Source organism: Acipenser ruthenus, chromosome 9 (genome assembly GCF_902713425.1).
Source record: "Acipenser ruthenus chromosome 9, fAciRut3.2 maternal haplotype, whole genome shotgun sequence".
NCBI classification, from domain to species: Eukaryota; Metazoa; Chordata; class Actinopteri; order Acipenseriformes; family Acipenseridae; genus Acipenser; species Acipenser ruthenus.
In genome coordinates, this window is record NC_081197.1 from 14,432,480 (window position 1) to 14,451,156 (window position 18,677).

At 43.1% G+C, this 18,677-nt stretch overlaps 1 protein-coding gene across 1 annotated transcript in view; it reads right to left on the reverse strand.

The window, feature by feature from the left end:
• The window catches only part of LOC131737976 (uncharacterized), a 67,030-nt gene that overhangs the window by 7,672 nt on the left and 40,681 nt on the right, over positions 1-18,677 (reverse strand). Inside the window, exons 29-36 of the mRNA XM_059030467.1 lie at positions 6,684-7,353; positions 6,467-6,591; positions 5,276-5,510; positions 5,071-5,195; positions 2,471-2,786; positions 2,260-2,384; positions 527-1,751; positions 320-444 (exon numbers count right to left, since the gene is read on the reverse strand). Of these exons, the coding sequence (XP_058886450.1) occupies positions 320-444; positions 527-1,751; positions 2,260-2,384; positions 2,471-2,786; positions 5,071-5,195; positions 5,276-5,510; positions 6,467-6,591; positions 6,684-7,353 (2,946 nt within the window). The remainder of the gene's footprint in view (positions 1-319; positions 445-526; positions 1,752-2,259; positions 2,385-2,470; positions 2,787-5,070; positions 5,196-5,275; positions 5,511-6,466; positions 6,592-6,683; positions 7,354-18,677) is intronic.

Below are 18,677 nucleotides of genomic sequence, written 5' to 3' on the forward strand. Positions count from 1 at the left end.
TTGCAGATTATAATTGACTTGGTTAAATTAGTTCTATTGAAGGGGGGTGGGGGGTAATATAAAATTTGCCAAAGAGATCTCATTTAAGGATAGTTCTCTAGTTTGTTTGGGGTGCCGAAACAGATTCTGTGCAGCTTGGTGCTTGCTCAACTTCACAAAATAGCCAGTGGAGAACCACCTGTACCCATACCGAGCACTCACGGGTCAGATGTGCTAGTGAAGGGGTATTAGTCAGCAAATCAGAGAAAAACAATAGTTTTATGTAGGTTGTAGTATTAGAGCTCAAACTCCAGATTAGCGTACAATGTACGATTCCTACCTGTATCTGGACATCACAAGCCCTGTAGGGGGTTGTAAAGAAGTTCCTGCTGCCTCCTCCCCGCACCAAACTGTAGTTGCAGTAACTGGGAGCATCACCGATATCTACCCATTCATTGGATGGACCTATAAAAAAAAAAATAGTTCCATTATCTACAAAGACAGATCAGATCCCTCCCAAAAGTATTTGGGCCAAATTCAAACTCACTCAATACTAGAACTTGAAGCAACTCCGAGGGCAGTTCTACAGTCATGCTGGAGGCTCTGCAGAAAGCAGTGTCAGGGAAAGTTGGCATTGTAGGTTTCCAAATAGTTGTGGTTTTGGTCAGCTCCCCAATGGTGGTTCTGGTTGTCCTTGTCCTCCCGCTGGTTGGCTTCCTGCTGGTTGTTCTGGTAGTCTTGGTTGGCTCCCCAATGGTTGGCTTCCTGCTGGTTGTCCTGGTGGTCTTCCTGCTGGTTGTCCTTGTCCTCCCACTGGTTGGCTTCCCGCTGGTTGTCCTGGTGGTCTTCCTGCTGGTTGTCCTGGTGGTCTTCGTTGGCTCCCCAATGGTTCTGGTGGTCCTGGTAGTCTTCGTTGGCTCCCCAATAGTTGTCCTGGTGGTCTTCCCACTGCTGGTCTTCCTGCTGGTTGTCCTTGTCCTCCCGCTGGTTGGCTTCCTGCTGGTTGTCCTTGTCCTCCCGCTGGTGGTCTTCCTGCTGGTTGTCCTGGTGGTCTTCCTGCTGGTTGTCCTGGTGGTCTTCGTTGGCTCCCCAATGGTTCTGGTGGTTCTGGTAGTCTTCGTTGGCTCCCCAATGGTTGTCCTGGTGGTCTTCCTGCTGGTGGTCTTCCTGCTGGTTGTCCTTGTCCTCCTGCTGGTGGTCTTCCTGCTGGTTGTCCTTGTCCTCCCGCTGGTGGTCTTCCTGCTGGTTGTCCTGGTGGTCTTCCTGCTGGTTGTCCTGGTGGTCTTCGTTGGCTCCCCAATAGTTGTCCTGGTGGTCTTCCCACTGCTGGTCTTCCTGCTGGTTGTCCTTGTCCTCCCGCTGGTTGGCTTCCTGCTGGTTGTCCTTGTCCTCCCGCTGGTTGGCTTCCTGCTGGTTGTCCTGGTGGTCTTCCTGCTGGTTGTCCTGGTGGTCTTCGTTGGCTCCCCAATAGTTGTCCTGGTGGTCTTCCCACTGCTGGTCTTCCTGCTGGTTGTCCTTGTCCTCCCGCTGGTGGTCTTCCTGCTGGTTGTCCTGGTGGTCTTCGTTGGCTCCCCAATGGTTGTCCTGGTTGTCTTCCTGCTGGTTCTGGTCTTCCCGCTGGTGGTCTTCCTGCTGGTTGTCCTGGTGGTCTTCCTGCTGGTTCTAGTAGTCTTGGTTGGCTCCCTAGTAGTGGTTTTTATTGGACAAGTCATGTGCACGTAGCCTCCCTTAGCAGTGGTAATGTAGAGTAATGTTAAGATGTAGCTTCCATCCTGAAAGTGAAGGAACAGAACTAGTTGAAAGTGGAAGGACGTTACGCTTGTTTTTCCATTGCAGAGCTACCGACATCACACGCAGCGGAAGTTACTAAATATGCCAAAAGATTTGCACAAAATGGTATTAAATAGAACAGTACAGCTGTACTGCTAGATTTTGTAAATATCTAGGAAGGTCTAAAAACAATTGCAGATTATAATTGACTTGGTTAAATTAGTTCTATTGAAAGGGGGGTGGGGGGTAATATAAATTTGCCAAAGAGATCTCATTTAAGGATAGTTCTCTAGTTTGTTTGGGGTGCCGAAACAGATTCTGTGCAGCTTGGTGCTTGCCCAACTTCACAAATAGCCAGTGGAGAACCACCTGTACCCATACCGAGCACTCACGGGTCAGATGTGCTAGTGAAGGGGTATTAGTCAGCAAATCAGAGAAAGAGAATAGTTTTATGTAGGTTGTAGTAGTCAAGCTCAAACTCCAGATTAGCATACAATGTACGATTCCTACCTGTATCCGGACATCACAAGCCCTGTAGGGGGTTGTAAAGAAGTTCCTGCCGCCTCTTCCCTGCACCAAACTGTAGTTGCAGTAACTGGGAGCATCACCAATATCTACCCATTCATTGGATGGACCTATAAAAAAAAAAAAAAATAGTTCCATTATCTACAAAGACAGATCAGATCCCTCCCAAAAGTATTTGGGCCAAATTCAAACTCACTCAATACTAGAACTTGAAGCAACTCAGAGGGCAGTTCTACAGTCATGCTGGAGGCTCTGCAGAGAGCAGTGTCAGGGAGAGTTGGCACTGTAGGTTTCCAAATAGTTGTCATTTCTCCACCAGTGGTTCCGGTCAGTTCCCCACCAGAGGGGCTAGTAGTCTCTGTTGGCTCCCCACCAGTGGTTCCAGTCAGCTCCACACCAGAGGTTCTAGTAGTCTCTGTTGGCTCCCCACCAGTGGTGGGACATCTAATGTCCAAGTACCCTCGTTCATCATCAGCAGTTATGTAAAGCAAGGTCAACATGTAGTTTCCATTCTGAAAGTGAAGGGACACAACAAGTTGAAGACTGGAAGGACTTCATTCCACGACAGTGTACATCTCACCTGCTTCTCAACTCTGGGAGGCTTCCATAGCTGGCAACCATCTTGCCTCAAAAGCCGAGTTTAGTGTTGTTACAGTAAATGTTTAAAAATGTTACTCCAAATCTAAATCCCACCCATATCCATGCTTCCCCGCTTTATTTTAAAACATCTCTTTAGCATTGCACACATTAAATTGTAAAAGGTACCAGAGACCGTGAACGTATCAAAATGCATTGTGAGAAGTTAAACGTTAGTGAGAAATTACCAAGGAGAAGGGCCTAAAGGAAGACTCCCAGTAAATAAAGGGGAGTCGACAGGTCCCTACTGCAATTCACATAACATACCAAACTTTGAAAATCAAATACAATCTCAGTACAACTACCAAATTACACAACTTCAGGAATCATTAAAAAACTTCACATTCAGTAGTGTTTCTATACTCTGTTAAGGAATTGGAAGAACACGCAATTGAAAAGTTCTTGGCTGCTCAAATACAGGATCTCCAGCCCTTCCTGACAAGATAAAACCGTCCCATCATTTAATTTGCTTAACTGCAACAATTTAAAAAGCACACAATGCTCCATCTAAGGTTTGGGTGGTCCAAATTCCTGACCTGGCATTTGCCTCAGTCCGACAGTAAATTTGGCAGCTAAATCTCAGCCATTTTAGCAGCAGCCATGTTCACAATATGCATTACAGGTATTTACTGTCATTTAAAGATCAGATAATTGACTACTGTAGTGAGGAATGGTTTTGAATTGCATATTTTGGACTGGGTTTACGGTTCCAGATTGAGATTTAAATAGTTTTGAAAAATGCTCAGCCCTTCAAGATAGTAGGGCTCAAAGGGAGCTAGGTTTTGTTTCCACTTGGTTCCCCCCCCCTCCCATTTGTTATAAAAGAAATGTGCTGGAACACAAACTGTGTTGGTATCGTTGAACGGGTGCTGGCAAATAGCTAGCAATCCTTTTGCGTTACCAATTATCCAGAATTAGGAAGGAGAATATATACATAGTAAAACTGCAAACTTCAAATAATTGCACGTCTCCAATAAGCGCCAGGTCTGCTGGGAAATATGGTCAATAAATACCAGATTTCTTAAATGCCAGGTTATGAATACTGAAATAATGAACAAGAAATGTTTACCAATTTAGCGTTTAATATCAGTAAAGTTAATGTGCCGTACATTTGTGCTGCAGGCCTACCTTACATGGTTGTGTTCCAATTCAGAGGGTTGGATAGTGGATTTTACTGTTTTATTACCACAATACATTCTGTTATTACAACATTTTAATGGCGTTGCAGGAATGTTGCAATTTGTCATTTCTATAAATTTGTGTGCAGGCAGCTTTTTCATGATTGCATCTGAAGTATTTGCAGATGTTCGTGATCTTGCAGAATAAAACACAGAGTCTCGAAATAAGCGCCGGGGCTCCTGGCAAATTTAGCAAGTAAACTTTTACGCAATAGATAAATCATGTAATCAGGGCCGGATTAAGGCATCGTCAAACTGGCATGTGCCTAGGGCTTGAACTCAAGGAGCGGCGCCAAAACGGTTGTGTCTTGCATAAAGTTTCAGCCTCCTGGGTTTCATATTACACGCAAATACCGTTCAGAAACAAGCATTCACATCCAGCGATCATTTGACTACACAATGTACAGGTATGTTTGTTTTACTATTTGTGGACTACTGTGGAGCTACAGTTGGATCAAAATTGAATTACCCTTCATACTACCTCTTTTCAACTTCATATGGGGTTTCTTGGTTGAACTTGCCTTTTTATTCAGCAAATCAGAACATTCATTGCGAGCTGTGGTACAGGATTTAACGTAGGCTTCAGTTTTATTCTGAAATGTGTTTAGCACATCCTACAGTTTGTCAGATTCATGGTCAGTCATAATGTGACTGAATTACCATTTACCAGGTGAAGGGCTAGTAAGAAAAGGCTAGAATGTATAGAGGTGTGCGCATATATGTATGTGGCCATTTGTTCAGGAGTGAAAGTAACATTGAGCAGGTTTCATTCAACTTCATGAATGAACATTGGTTAATTCTATAGGGGGATGGAGATCGGTCACAGCTGTACATTGTGGAATTGGCACATCAAGATTATGTAGTTGGGTACTAAACCACTTCCACTAAATTAATTCCATTTTCTGCCTTCAAATACAAGTGAAGATTAACAATGCTTTTGTCTACAGATCAAAGGGAGGATTACCATACAATGTATTCCTACCTGTATCCGGACATCACAAGCCCTGTAGGGGGCTGTAAAGAAGTTCCTGCCGCCTCTTCCCTGCACCAAACTGTAGTTGCAGTAACTGGGAGCAGCACCGATATCTACCCATTCGTTGGACAGATCTACAAAGAAACCAGATGGACATGAACCACCAAGACTAATCAGGTCCCTCCAAAAATGTTTGAGCCAAATTCAAACTCACTCAATAACAAAACTTGTAGTGACCCAGAGGGCAGGGCTACAGTCATGCTGGAGGCTTTGCAGACAGGAGTGGGAGGGAGAGTTGGTTTTGTAGGTTTCCCAGTAGTCCCTGGCTTTCCAATAGTTGTAGTCCTAGTAGTATGGGTTGTTGTCTCTACTGCTGGACAAGTCATTTGCACCATCCCTCTTATCCCAGTTGCAGTTGTGTAGATTATAGTCAAGACATAGTTTTTATTCTGGAAAGTTAAAGGGTAGCCACAAGAACATTGTCACTGACACCAAGCGATTACAGTGGGGAACACTCCTCAACTTTGATTTACTTGAAATCCAATGTGCTATACAACACATTCAAAGCCTAACTTACCAACAGACATGGAAGAAATGACAAAATTACTAGTAGACTAAAGGCCAGCCATATGGCTCTGCAACTTCTAGTTAACCCTTTAAATGACCAGGATATTGTGAACACGACCATACTGAAGTGGGCTTTTAGGACGTGATCGTGCAAAGAAAAAAAAGAAAAAAGACTAGTGTCCATTATTGCTTATAAAAAGACCCCCCCCCCCCCCCCGAGTATAAACATGTACTACGTCACTGCAATCACTTGGGTGAAAATGCAGTTGTATCCAGTAAATTAACATTTAACTACACAAATGCACAGGTATGTTTTTTTTTTTTTACTATTTGTGAACTACTGTGGAGCTACAGTTGGATCATATCGAGCACCCTTCATGCTCCCTCTTTTCAACTTCATATGGGGTTTCTTGGTTGAACTTGCCTTTTTATTCAGCAAATCAGAACAATCGTTGAGCTGTGGTACAGGATTTAATGTTGGCTTCAGTTTTATTCCGAAACGTGTTTAGCACAACTACAGTTTGTCAGATTCATCGTCAGTCATAACTTGACAATTACCATTTACCAGGTGAAGGGCTAGTAAGAAAAGGCTAGAATGTATAGAGGTGTGCGCATATATGTACGTAGCCATTTGTTCAGGAGTAAAAAGTAACATTGAGCAGGTTTCATTCAACTTCATGAATGAACATTGGTTAATTCTATAGGGGGATGGAAATCGGCCACAGCTGTATATCGTGGAATTGGCACATCAAGATTATGTAGTTGGGTACTAAACCGCTTCGATTAACAATGCTTTTTTCTACAGATCAAAGTGAGGAATACCATACAATATTCCTACCTGTATCCGGACGTCACAAGCTCTGTAGGGGGCTGTAAAGAAGTTCCTGCCGCCTCTTCCCTGCACTAAACTGTATTTGCAGTAACTGGGAGCATCACCGATATCTACCCATTCATTGGACAGACCTATACAAAAAAAAAAAATAATAATGAGTTCCATTATCTACCAAGATGGATCTGTTCCCTCCCAAAAGTATTTGGGCCAAATTCAAACTCACTCAATACTAGAACTTGAAGCAACTCCGAGGGCAGTTCTACAGTCATGCTGGAGGCTCTGCAGAGAGCAGTGTGAGGGAGAGTTGGCATTGTAGGTTTCCAAATAGTTGTCATTTCTCCACCAGTGGTGGTTTTGGTCAGCTCCCCAATGGTGGTTCTGGTTGTCTTCCCGCTGGTTGTCCTGGTCCTCCCGCTGGTTGTCCTGGTCCTCCCGCTGGTTGTCCTGGTCCTCCCGCTGGTTGTCTCCCCAATGGTTGTCTCCCCAATGGTTGTGCTGGTTGTCCTTGTCCTCCCGCTGGTTGTCCTTGTCCTCCCGCTGGTTGTCCTTGTGGTCTTCCTGCTGGTTGTGCTGGTTGTCCTTGTCCTCCCGCTGGTTGTCCTGGTGGTCTTCCTGCTGGTTGTCCTGGTGGTCCTTGTCCTCCCTCTGGTTGTCCCGGTAGTCTTCGTTGGCTCCCCAATGGTGGTTCTGGTAGTCGTCCCGCTGGTGCTGGTCACCCGTATAATTGTGGTTCTGGTAGTTGTGATGGTTCTAGAAGTCTTGGTTGGTTCCCCAGCACTGGTTCTAGTAGTCTTGGTTGGCTCCCTAGTAGTGGTTTTTATTGGACAAGTCATGTGCACGTAGCCTCCCTTAGCAGTGGTAATGTAGAGTAATGTTAAGATGTAGCTTCCATCCTGAAAGTGAAGGAACAGAACTAGTTGAAAGTGGAAGGACGTTATGCTTGTTTTTCCATTGCAGAGCTACCGACACACACAGCAGAAGTTACTAAATATGCCAAAAAATTTGCACAAAGTGGTATTAAAAAAAATAGAACAGTACAGCTGTACCGCTAGATTTTGTAAATATCTAGGAAGGTCTAAAAACAATTGCAGATTATAATTGACTTGGTTAAATTAGTTCTATTGAAAGGGGGGGGGGGGGGGGGGGGTTAATATAAATTTGCCAAAGAGATCTCATTTAAGGATAGTTCTCTAGTTTGTTGGGGGTGCCGCTTGGTTCTTGCTCAACTTCACAAATAGCCAGTGGAGAACCACCTGTACCCATACCGAGCACTCACGGGTCAGATGTGCTAGTGAAGGGGTATTAGTCAGCAAATCAGAGAAAAACAACAATAGTTTTATGTAGGTTGTAGTACTAGAGCTCAAACTCCAGATTAGCATACAATGTACGATTCCTACCTGTATCCGGACATCACAAGCCCCGTAGGGGGCTGTAAAGAAGTTCCTGCCGCCTCTTCCCTGCACCAAACTGTAGTTGCAGTAACTGGGAGCATCACCGATATCTACCCATTCATTGGATGGACCTATAAAAAAAAAAAAATAGTTCCATTATCTACAAAGACAGATCAGATCCCTCCCAAAAGTATTTGGGCCAAATTCAAACTCACTCAATACTAGAACTTGAAGCAACTCAGAGGGCAGTTCTACAGTCATGCTGGAGGCTCTGCAGAGAGCAGTGTCAGGGAGAGTTGGCATTGTAGGTTTCCAAATAGTTGTAATTTCTCCACCAGTGGTTCCGGTCAGTTCCCCACCAGAGGGGCTAGTAGTCTCTGTTGGCTCCCCACCAGTGGTTCCAGTCAGCTCCACACCAGAGGTTCTAGTAGTCTCTGTTGGCTCCCCACCAGTGGTTCCAGTCAGCTCCACACCAGAGGTTCTAGTAGTCTCTGTTGGCTCCCCACCAGTGGTTCCAGTCAGCTCCACACCAGAGGTTCTAGTAGTCTCTGTTGGCTCCCCACCAGTGGTGGGACATCTAATGTCCAAGTACCCTCGTTCATCATCAGCAGTTATGTAAAGCAAGGTCAACATGTAGTTCCCATTCTGAAAGTGAAGGGACACAACAAGTTGAAGACTGGAAGGACTTCATTCCACGACAGTGTACATCTCACCTGCTTCAACTCTGGGAGGCTTCCATAGCTGGCAACCATCTTGCCTCAAAAGCTGAGTTTAGTGTTGTGTTACAGTAAATGTTTAAAATGTACGCCAAATCTAAATCCCACCCATATCCATGCTTCCCCGCTTTATTTTAAAACCTCTTTAGCAGCGCACACATGAAATTGTGAAAGGTACCACAGACCGTGAACGTATCAAAATGCATTGCGAGAAGTTAAACGTTAGTGAGAAATTACCAAGGAGAAGGGCCTAAAGTAAGGAAGACTCCCAGTAAATAAAGGGGAGTCGACAGGTCCGAGTGCAGGTGAACTTGCTTTTAAACTCTGGGAAGGATTAACTGGATACACAGAGGAGAATACGGTTAAGCGCGTGAAGATTTGCTTTACAATACAGAGTCAGTTATCCAAACTAATTGGGACCAATGCTAGTTTGCATAATCTATTCGTATGGATAAATGGGTATTCACAATTACTGTAACTAATGTATAGAATAAAAGTTTACCCAAGTACAGATGAACCCGTTTCATATCGCCTCCCTTATCACGACTTAAACCCACCACTTGCCACACACCACAGGTTCTTTGAGAAGTTCCGAATATCAAACCCGCTTCGGTCACATTGTCAGCCGGCCTTTACGAAGTAACCAAAAGGATGTCATTTCCAATACATCCTACAACAAATCATCTCGTTGCCAAAATCTGTCAAGGTTATACAAATGCACATAAAGTACAATACCCAACTGATGGTGCAGTTGAATTCATGCCTTATAAAAATGACACTTTCCTTCCAACTAAGGATACCAAAAAAAAAAAAATGTCCTGTACTAAACTAAGCATTTGTTTAAATGTAATAATGACAGTGTACAGTATTAAAACACTTCTAATTCACTGTTAGTTCGCTTGCAATGTGCCATCAGTCAAACATGAAAACTGTTTACATCAAATTACGCCTGCACAGCAATCCTGATGTAGAAGTAGGTTCCTCTTTACTTGGTACAGAAGTACCTATGGATATTTAGCTAGTAATTTTTAAAAAATCAGACACCTTTATCCAGGGCGACTTACACTCGTAAACAAATATATTAAGAATCACAGTACAAGTATGAATACAATTAAGAGCAAGATAAAAACACAATGACTTCCGTTCTAGCAAGTTCTATTCCATCACATTAAACATACAAGATTTAATGCAATGCAGGAATTACGGTACCTACTGCAATTCACACAACATGCCAAACTTTGAAAATCAAATACAATCTCAGTACAACTGCCAAATTACACAACTTCAGGTATCATTAAAACTTCAAAAACACATTCAGAAAAGTGTTTCTATACTCTGTTAAGGCATTGGAAGAACGTGCAATTGGAAAGTTCTTGGCTGCTCAAATACAGGATCTCCAGCCCTTCCTGACAAGATAAAACCGCCCAGTCATTTAATTTGCTTAACTGCAACAATTTAAAAAGCACACAATGCTCCATCTAAGGTTTTGGTGGTCTGAATTCCTGACCTGGCATTTGCCTCAGTCCGACGGTAATTTGGCAGCTAAATCTCAGCCATTTTAGCAGCAGAAGCCATGTTCACAATATGCATTACAGGTATGTCCTGTAGTTTAAAAGATCCGATAATTGACTACTGTACCAAGGAACTGTTTTGAATGGCATATTTTGGACTGGGTTTACGGTTCCAGATTGTGATTTAAATAGTTTTGAAATGAAGGCTCAGCCCTTCCCAAGATAGTTCGGGACAGAGTTTAGTTAGGGCTCAAAGGGAGCTAGCTTTTGTTTCCACTTGGTTTCCCCATTTGTCATAAAATAGTTTACTGGAACACAAACTGTGTTGGTATCGTTGAACGGGTGCTGGCAAATAGCTAGCAATCCTTTTGCGTTACCAAATTATCCAGAATTTTAGGAATGAGAATATGTACATAGTAACTTCAAATAAATCTCCAGTCTCCAATAAGCGCCAGGTCTGCTGGGAAATATGGTCAATAAATACCAGATTTCTTAAATGCCAGGTTATGAATACTGAAATAATGAACAAGAAATGTTTACCAATTTAGCGTTTAATATCAGTAAAGTTAATGTGCCGTACATTTGTGCTGCAGGCCTACCTTACATGGTTGTGTTCCAATTCAGAGGGTTGGATAGTGGATTTTACTGTTTTATTACCACAATACATTCTGTTATTACAACATTTTAATGGCGTTGCAGGAATGTTGCAATTTGTCATTTCTATAAATGTGTGCAGGCAGCTTTTTCATGATTGCATCTGAAGTATTTGCAGATGTTCGTGATCTTGCAGAATAAAACACAGAGTCTCGAAATAAGCGCCGGGGCTCCTGGCAAATTTAGCAAGTAAACTTTTACGCAATAGATAAATCATGTAATCAGGGCCGGATTAAGGCATCGTCAAACTGGCATGTGCCTAGGGCTTGAACTCAAGGAGCGGCCCCAAAACGGTTGTGTCTTGCATAAAGTTTCAGCCTCCTGGGTTTCATATTACACGCAAATACCGTTCAGAAACAAGCATTCACATCCAGCGATCATTTGACTACACAATGTACAGGTATGTTTGTTTTACTATTTGTGGAGCTACAGTTGGATCAAAATTGAATTACCCTTCATACTACCTCTTTTAAACTTCATATGGGGTTTCTTGGTTGAACTTTGTTGATTTAACGTTGGCTTCAGTTTTATTCCGAAATGTGTTTAGCACATCCTACAGTTTGTCAGATTCATTGTCAGTCATAACGTGACTGAATTACCATTTACCAGGTGAAGGGCTAGTAAGAAAAGGCTAGAATGTATAGGAGGTGTGTGCATATATGAATGAACATTGGTTAATTCTATAGGGGGATGGAAATAGGCCACAGCTGTAGATCGTGGAATTGGCACATCAAGATTATGTAGTTGGGTACTAAACCGCTTCCACTAAATTTCAATTCCATTTTCTGCCTTCAAATACAAGTGAAGATTAACAATGCTTTTGTCTACAGATCAAAGTGAGGATTGCCATACAATATTCCTACCTGTATCCGGACATCACAAGCCCTGTAGGGGGCTGTAAAGAAGTTTCTGCCGCCTCTTCCCTGCACCAAACTGTAGTTGCAGTAACTGGGAGCAGCACCGATATCTACCCATTCGTTGGACAGATCTACAAAGAAACCAGATGGACATGAACCACCAAGACTAATCAGGTCCCTCCAAAAATGTTTGAGCCAAATTCAAACTCACTCAATAACAAAACTTGTAGTGACCCAGAGGGCAGGGCTACAGTCATGCTGGAGGCTTTGCAGACAGGAGTGGGAGGGAGAGTTGGTTTTGTAGGTTTCCCAGTAGTCCCTGGCTTCCTAATAGTTGTAGTCCTAGTAGTATGGGTTGTTGTCTCTACTGCTGGACAAGTCATTTGCACCATCCCTCTTATCCCAGTTGCAGTTGTGTAGATTATAGTCAAGACATAGTTTTTATTCTGGAAAGTTAAAGGGTAGTCACAAGAAAATCGTCATTGACACCAAGAGATTACAGTGGGGAACACTCCTCAACTTTGATTTACTTGAAATCCAATGTGCTATACAACACATTCAAAGCTTAACTTACCAACAGACATGGAAGAAATGACAAAATTACTAGTAGACTAAAGGCCAGCCATATGGCTCTGCAACTTCTAGTTAACCCTTTAATGACCAGGATATTGTGAACACGACCATACTGAAGTGGGCTTTTAGGACGTGATCGTGCAAAGACGATTAAAAAGAGTGAGTAGTGTCCATTATTGCTTATAAAAGACCCTGAGAATAAACATTTACTATGTCTTATCTGCCCCTATTTTTCAATAAAATATTCAGGGAGTACTGCAAGGTTCTTTGGGTATCGGTGTATATACATGTATCGAAGTCGAATTACAAAAAAAAAAATCTCCCCCCCCCCCCCCCCATACAAAATGGTGTTACTGCAGAGTTCATACGGTCTCTGAAGTACTTTAATGTTCTCCAGTGTTCCAAAAATGACGCCATTTGCAAGATGCTATTGTAAAAAAAAAATTAAAAAAAAGGTTTGTAGTGAATTTATAGGAAGAGAGTCACGTACAGCCAAAAAGCACCTGGTCCTGGGGGAGTCTCACTGAAATGCTCGGTCCTGAAAGGGTTAATAGATGGACCCCTGCCAACAGGCTGTGTAAAGAGCCATGAAGATGTTGACCACACATTAGCAATGTTCTGACATCGTAGATTACACAATGGCTGCACACCCTGATTAAGTTACTGCAGTGAAAGGGACAGGCAAGGTTTCTTTCACCCCACCCCCGCCCTCTTAAATTTACAGGTCACCAGTTAGTTATTTCTTATTTTCTCCCCAATTTAGTAGTGTTCAATTATTTTGTTTGGCTCAGCTCACCGATACCACCCCTGCGCTGACTCGGGAGGGGCAAAGACAAACACACGCGGTCTTCTGAAGCTGTCCACACTGCAGACTCACCGTGCAGCCAGCTCAGAGCTACGGCGTCGGAGGACAACGCAGTCCTGGGCAGCTTACAGGCAAGCCCGCAGGCGCCTGGCCAGACCACAGGGGTCGCTGGTGCACAGAACAGCCTGGACTCAAACCAGCGAAGTCCAGACTATAGGGCGCATCCTGCACTCTACGCGAGTGCTTTTACTGGATGCAGCAAATACAGCACAGGTCCAGAATGCAGGTGCTTAGTCCCGAAATAGCATTACAGCACATATGTATGCTTAAAAAAACACCCGAAAAGTTAACCAGCAGGAGGCCACCATAACCTTAATGACTTCCTTCATTACAAATGCACAGTAAATGGAACCCAATACAATGGGCCCTGCTCATTTATATCATGTTGCCCAGATCAGAGGGTTAGTCATTACCAGTATCCTGACATGACAGGCCTTGTAGGAGGTTATGAAGAGGTTTCTTCCTCTTTCCTTCATCAGTGTGTAGTTGCAGTTCTTTGGGACATCCTTTACAGCTACCCATAGCCCATTAGAGTCATCTACAAAGTAGACAAGTTTCCATGAGATTACCAGAACAATGTATATATTTCATATAAAATCTAAATAATCCTCACTCATTATCTTGACTTGTTCCAGAGGTCCCTCAGGCAGCGCCACCATCATGCTGGAAGCTCCACAGACAGGAGTTGGAGGAATGGGTTTTGTAGAGGGAGGGGGTTTTGTTGGTTCTCCAGTGGTAGGGCATTCTACCTGCACTGATGCAAAGCCTCCAGAATAACTTGTAGACATAATGGTCAGGACATAGTTTCCATTCTACATGTACAAGGGGAGAAGGAGGAGACAGTGGCAAAGTATCAAAGCTTCGGTTGGACAAAATGCCAATGCCAGTTGATTTGATACCGTTAATACAATTCATTAAAAAAAGGAATGAATGCCATTTGGCCCATTTAAGCCAATTGGATTACTCAACCAACAAAACTCAGTGACCACTATAAAATTCAAAGTAAACTGGCATGCCAATTTTGCCATCAAGTAGAAGTAGATGAAGGATTTAGCAGTCTCATCACAAGGTGTGTAGGGGGTATAAAGATGCAACGTTAGAGCCATCCGTTATGAAAGTTGATGACCAGAACAGCATGTACAGAAATGTCAAAAACAAACGAAACCTCCAGAATCAAATGCAAGAGACATGTAGATGATTACACGCGTCCCCATTGGCATAGAGTACACAAACACCGAGGAAAATTACCAAGATCTTGACATCACAGGCACTGTAGGGAGCTGTGAAGAGGATCCGTCCTCGTCTCTCCACCAAGCTGTAATTGCATGACTTGGGCGCATCAATGACTTTTACTGGCCTCTTGAATTCATCTGAAACAAAACGAATCCATGAGTTCACATCCAGGATAGGACTAGCCATTGATAGTTTCTAGTTTAAGTACCCCACTGCAAAAAGGTTCTAGTACCCAAATCAACCTCGCAACACACCTAGTACAAAGACTTTTTCTAGAGATCCTGCCGGCAGCACCACAGTCATGTTAGAGGACCTGCAGACAGGAATGGGTTTCCCCACAGTGGCTGGAAGAGGAGGCAATTCTGTAGGGCTTCCAGCACTGGTTGGGCATTCCAGCCGCACAGACCCTCGATTCCAAGTAGCTGTCCTGTACAGGACAGTCAGGACATACCGACCTCCCTAGTAGGAACAAATGACCAATACTTGTAAAAGCATATACAATTTCACACAAGTACCACTGCCATGTAAGGATGTACAAACGGAATGTCCAGTAAAGTCCTATTCAACTTTATGGATGAAAATGTTACCTCAAGGTCAAACTGAAATATTAAGAGATTACAGATCAAGCTAGCCCCCAGGGAACCACAAAAAGTGTTCTAGTGTCACTTGAAATGTACTTGCCACTTCCTCAACAAAACAGCCAGTGTAGGTAGTTGTAAAGATTATTTTCTCCAGATGCAGAGAGAGATTGTAATGGCATCGTTCTGCCAAAGCACTAGTCACAGTGATCTCTTTGCCAGAAAGATCTGCAATAAAAGGAGACATCATTACAGCAAGTAGAGATGCGGGTTCACACTGGGCATACGATTCAGACGGACCACCTTGCGTTCAAAGCGTAGACGCTGCGGACGAGTTGGGAAGATTAACTTCTCAGCGTCAAGTTGGTGGCATCACTCACATTTCAGCCAACCACATGCCTCTTTCCTTTAGAATTTTAAAAGTAATACAATTTACCGTTTATTGTTTGAAATAAAATGACACTTACAGATGTAGCAGAAAAGAATTAAGCATGTACAGTATCAAACAGATAATCAGAATGAAAACTAACAGCTCAGGAATTTAAACCGTGTTTGATGTGCGTCTCAGCAGCCTACTGAAAGTGGGATGGTTAAATTAAACAGGTTGTTATCTGAAAGTCTGAGCAAATGTCAGCGATCTTACCAACCATGAAACTGAATGGTGGCATTTGCCGTCAGTGAATTTCTCATTTGGATCATTTTTTTTTTTTTGGCTCTACAGTTATACCATGTACAAATTAAAAGCAGTTGTGCAGGACTCGCCGAACCTCCAAAAGTTGTCTTTTTTTAAACTAGTCAGAATAAATTAAACCCAGGGAGAAGATTGCTCAGTGTGAACTACAGCCTGCGTCCATCTGGATCTTATACCCAGTGTGAACCTGCCTTCAGTATTTGAAATTCCATTACAGCTTTAAGCCAAAAATAAAGGGAACAAGCATAAGACACATTCACCATGCATTGGTTAACCAAATATACCAGCTAATCGGGCATCAGTACTCTGATAGTCACCAGTTGTTTGAATAGCTTTCCAAGAGCCAAGAACAGTGGGCAATATTGTGATCAGTGCTGTGGAATGCCCACCCTAAGCTACCAAGGGGAGTGAATGAATAAATGTCAATCTGTATGTGCCTCCATTAGTCAACTCACTGGTGGGAGAAAGAAAAAGAAGCCACACAACCCTCACCTTTCACTCTAATCCCCCACCAAGGACCATTGGGTAGCACTACTGTCATGCCATCCTTGTTGCAGATGGTAGCAGACACATCTGCAGGAATTACTGTAGACAGTATACTGGAAGTTACTTCTTGAGTTGTAGGAGTCTCGGGTTGGGAAGTTGGTTTTGGCTTCCCACCCGCATGGCAAAGCACAGACGCCTCTCCCATTACACCATCAGCATGCTGGAATTGGAGGCTCAAGGCAAAGCAACCATCCTTAAAAGAGAAATTCTGTTATTGGCATATTCAGTATTGCTTGTACTGAAGCAGTTTACTGGAAGCATGCAGCAACATTTAATAAATCATGGCCTCAATAGTCTTACCACAAATGCAACTTGACAGCTTTGGAAGGAAGCAATCAAGATGATGTGTCCAGTCTTCATTTGAAAGAGTTGATAATTGCATTGCTCGGCAATACTACCGACAGGTATTGCCTTGTCAAAACCATCTGTAGAAGAAATGCCATGAGTTCCCTGCACAGCAAGTTCTTTCTAAATGCTTATTATACAAGGTCTGTTCGAGGCTTCAGTTGTACTACTCCAGTAGTAGCCAGCCAGCCAAGAACCATATGCAATTGAACATGCGAATGGGTCACGACTTCAATTTCTACGTCAACCAGTAAGGAGCGGTGGGTTGACACTATCAGAATTCAGAGGAACATAGATGCAGCTCACCTCTCACTTTGACTGCATTAAGACTTCCTTTAGGCAATTTGATCATCATGCCAGACTTGCCACAAAACACAGAAGGCAAAGACTCTTCAGGTGGGACTGTAACATTAATTCCGGTCCTACAAGACACGAGTGCCTGTCCTAGCTTCCCTGGAGCCATTTGATAGTAGAGGTTATAGAAATAACGATCCATCTAGGAGGGTCAAAAATATAAATAATGGCGTCACTGGAGTTTTAATCTTCGCAGTATCCTGTTCCTACAGGTAGGAAGGCCATCCTAGGTTCACATTATAGAAGTGAACAGCCAAATTGAGTGCAACAATTCCAATATTGAAATGGGAAAATAAACCCATTATATAAATTTCACACATCATTTTGTATTGGTCCATTCTTCCTAGGTTACAATGCAGGCTGTATACAGAGCATAATGTTTCCGATACTGGTGGAAAGCAGGATACACGTACCAATCTCCTCACGTGACATCCATTGTAGGAAGTAGTGAAAGTGATCCTTCCCTCTGAATCACTCAACAGTTGATATTTGCATTTAACAGCAACTTCATAAATGGATACCCATTTGTTGAATTTATCTACAATTAGAAGAAATTTAGTGAGATCTCCGGATCTATTAAATAGGCAGAGTTTCTCAATTGGCTACACAGCAGCGAGAGGAAAACAGCTACAGAATAAATCTTACATGTAGTTACTCAGAACTGCTACCAAACATTTGCAAAAAACTAATCCATCGCTCATCTCACCCACAGATCCCAGTATAATCCATCCCTCAAGTGCACCCAAGACTAACCACCACACTACCACCAGTACTTCAAAAACTGAAATCGAAAATGCTCTTGAAAAGGGTGCTGTAGTCCTTATGTTCAAGGACAGAAGAAACATGTACTGTAGCATACATGCAACAGTTTCAAATGCATACAAGGAGTTGCAGCAAGGTATATGGTGAAGCAAATACACCCATACATTCCATTTAGTGCCAGGCAGAAACTCACTTTTTACACGAAGCGCTTCTATTGGTCCTGCTGGGAGTTTGATGGTCATGCTACTCTTACCACAGATTGTAATAGGTCCATCAGGTGTAGAAATTGGACAGGACATATGCACATAGTGGTTCCGCCACATCAGGGTCAGGACATATTGCCCACCCTGCAAGCAAAAGTAAAAAATGTCAAAGTTGAACGGGACTGTTCTAGCCAGCATCTGAGATTGTAAAGAACCTCAATAACGATGAAAGCAGACGCTCTGTATTTGACAAAAACCACCCAAGTTGAAGAACATTTAAGAAATTAAGTTAGTTGTATATGTGGAACAGCAGTCCCATGGCATTTGCTTTGTCAGTTTAACATTTATACTGTACAAGGCCAGCAAGTGTGGATCCGATGACGTAGCAGACTTTAAAAAAGTTATGAATCTAAATCTTACCAGTGCCTTCACATTGCAACCTTTGAAGGCAGTTGTAAAGTGGACCACTCCATTTCTCTCCAACACCTTGTACCTGCACCTCTGCGGAATCTTGCTTACTTCAACAAATATGAAGTCGGCTGCGGGGGAATAGTTACAATGAGACTTGATAACCGTACCTCTTCCAGAATTAAACAGATACCACGTTGGCAAGAACCCTTACCTTGCACTTTAAGGTCCGTCAACCTTCCACCAAACAATTTGATGGTCATGTCTGCAACACCGCATGTAGTTGCGGAAGCCAGGGTGGATGGCTCTCCTGTGCTATGGGGAGGAGGGTTTTCTGGGGTAATAGGTAGATTAAATACACCATAGAGCCCTACAGAGGCATCATAGATGCTGCTTGGCAACCCGTCACCTTCAGAGAGAACAGGAGAGTTGCGTGCACTGGCAATTTTAAAAGCTGGAGAAAGAGCTTTATGCAACTCCAGATTTATATCGGTAAGTACAGAGCGGTCAAAAGAAGAAACGGGCATTCC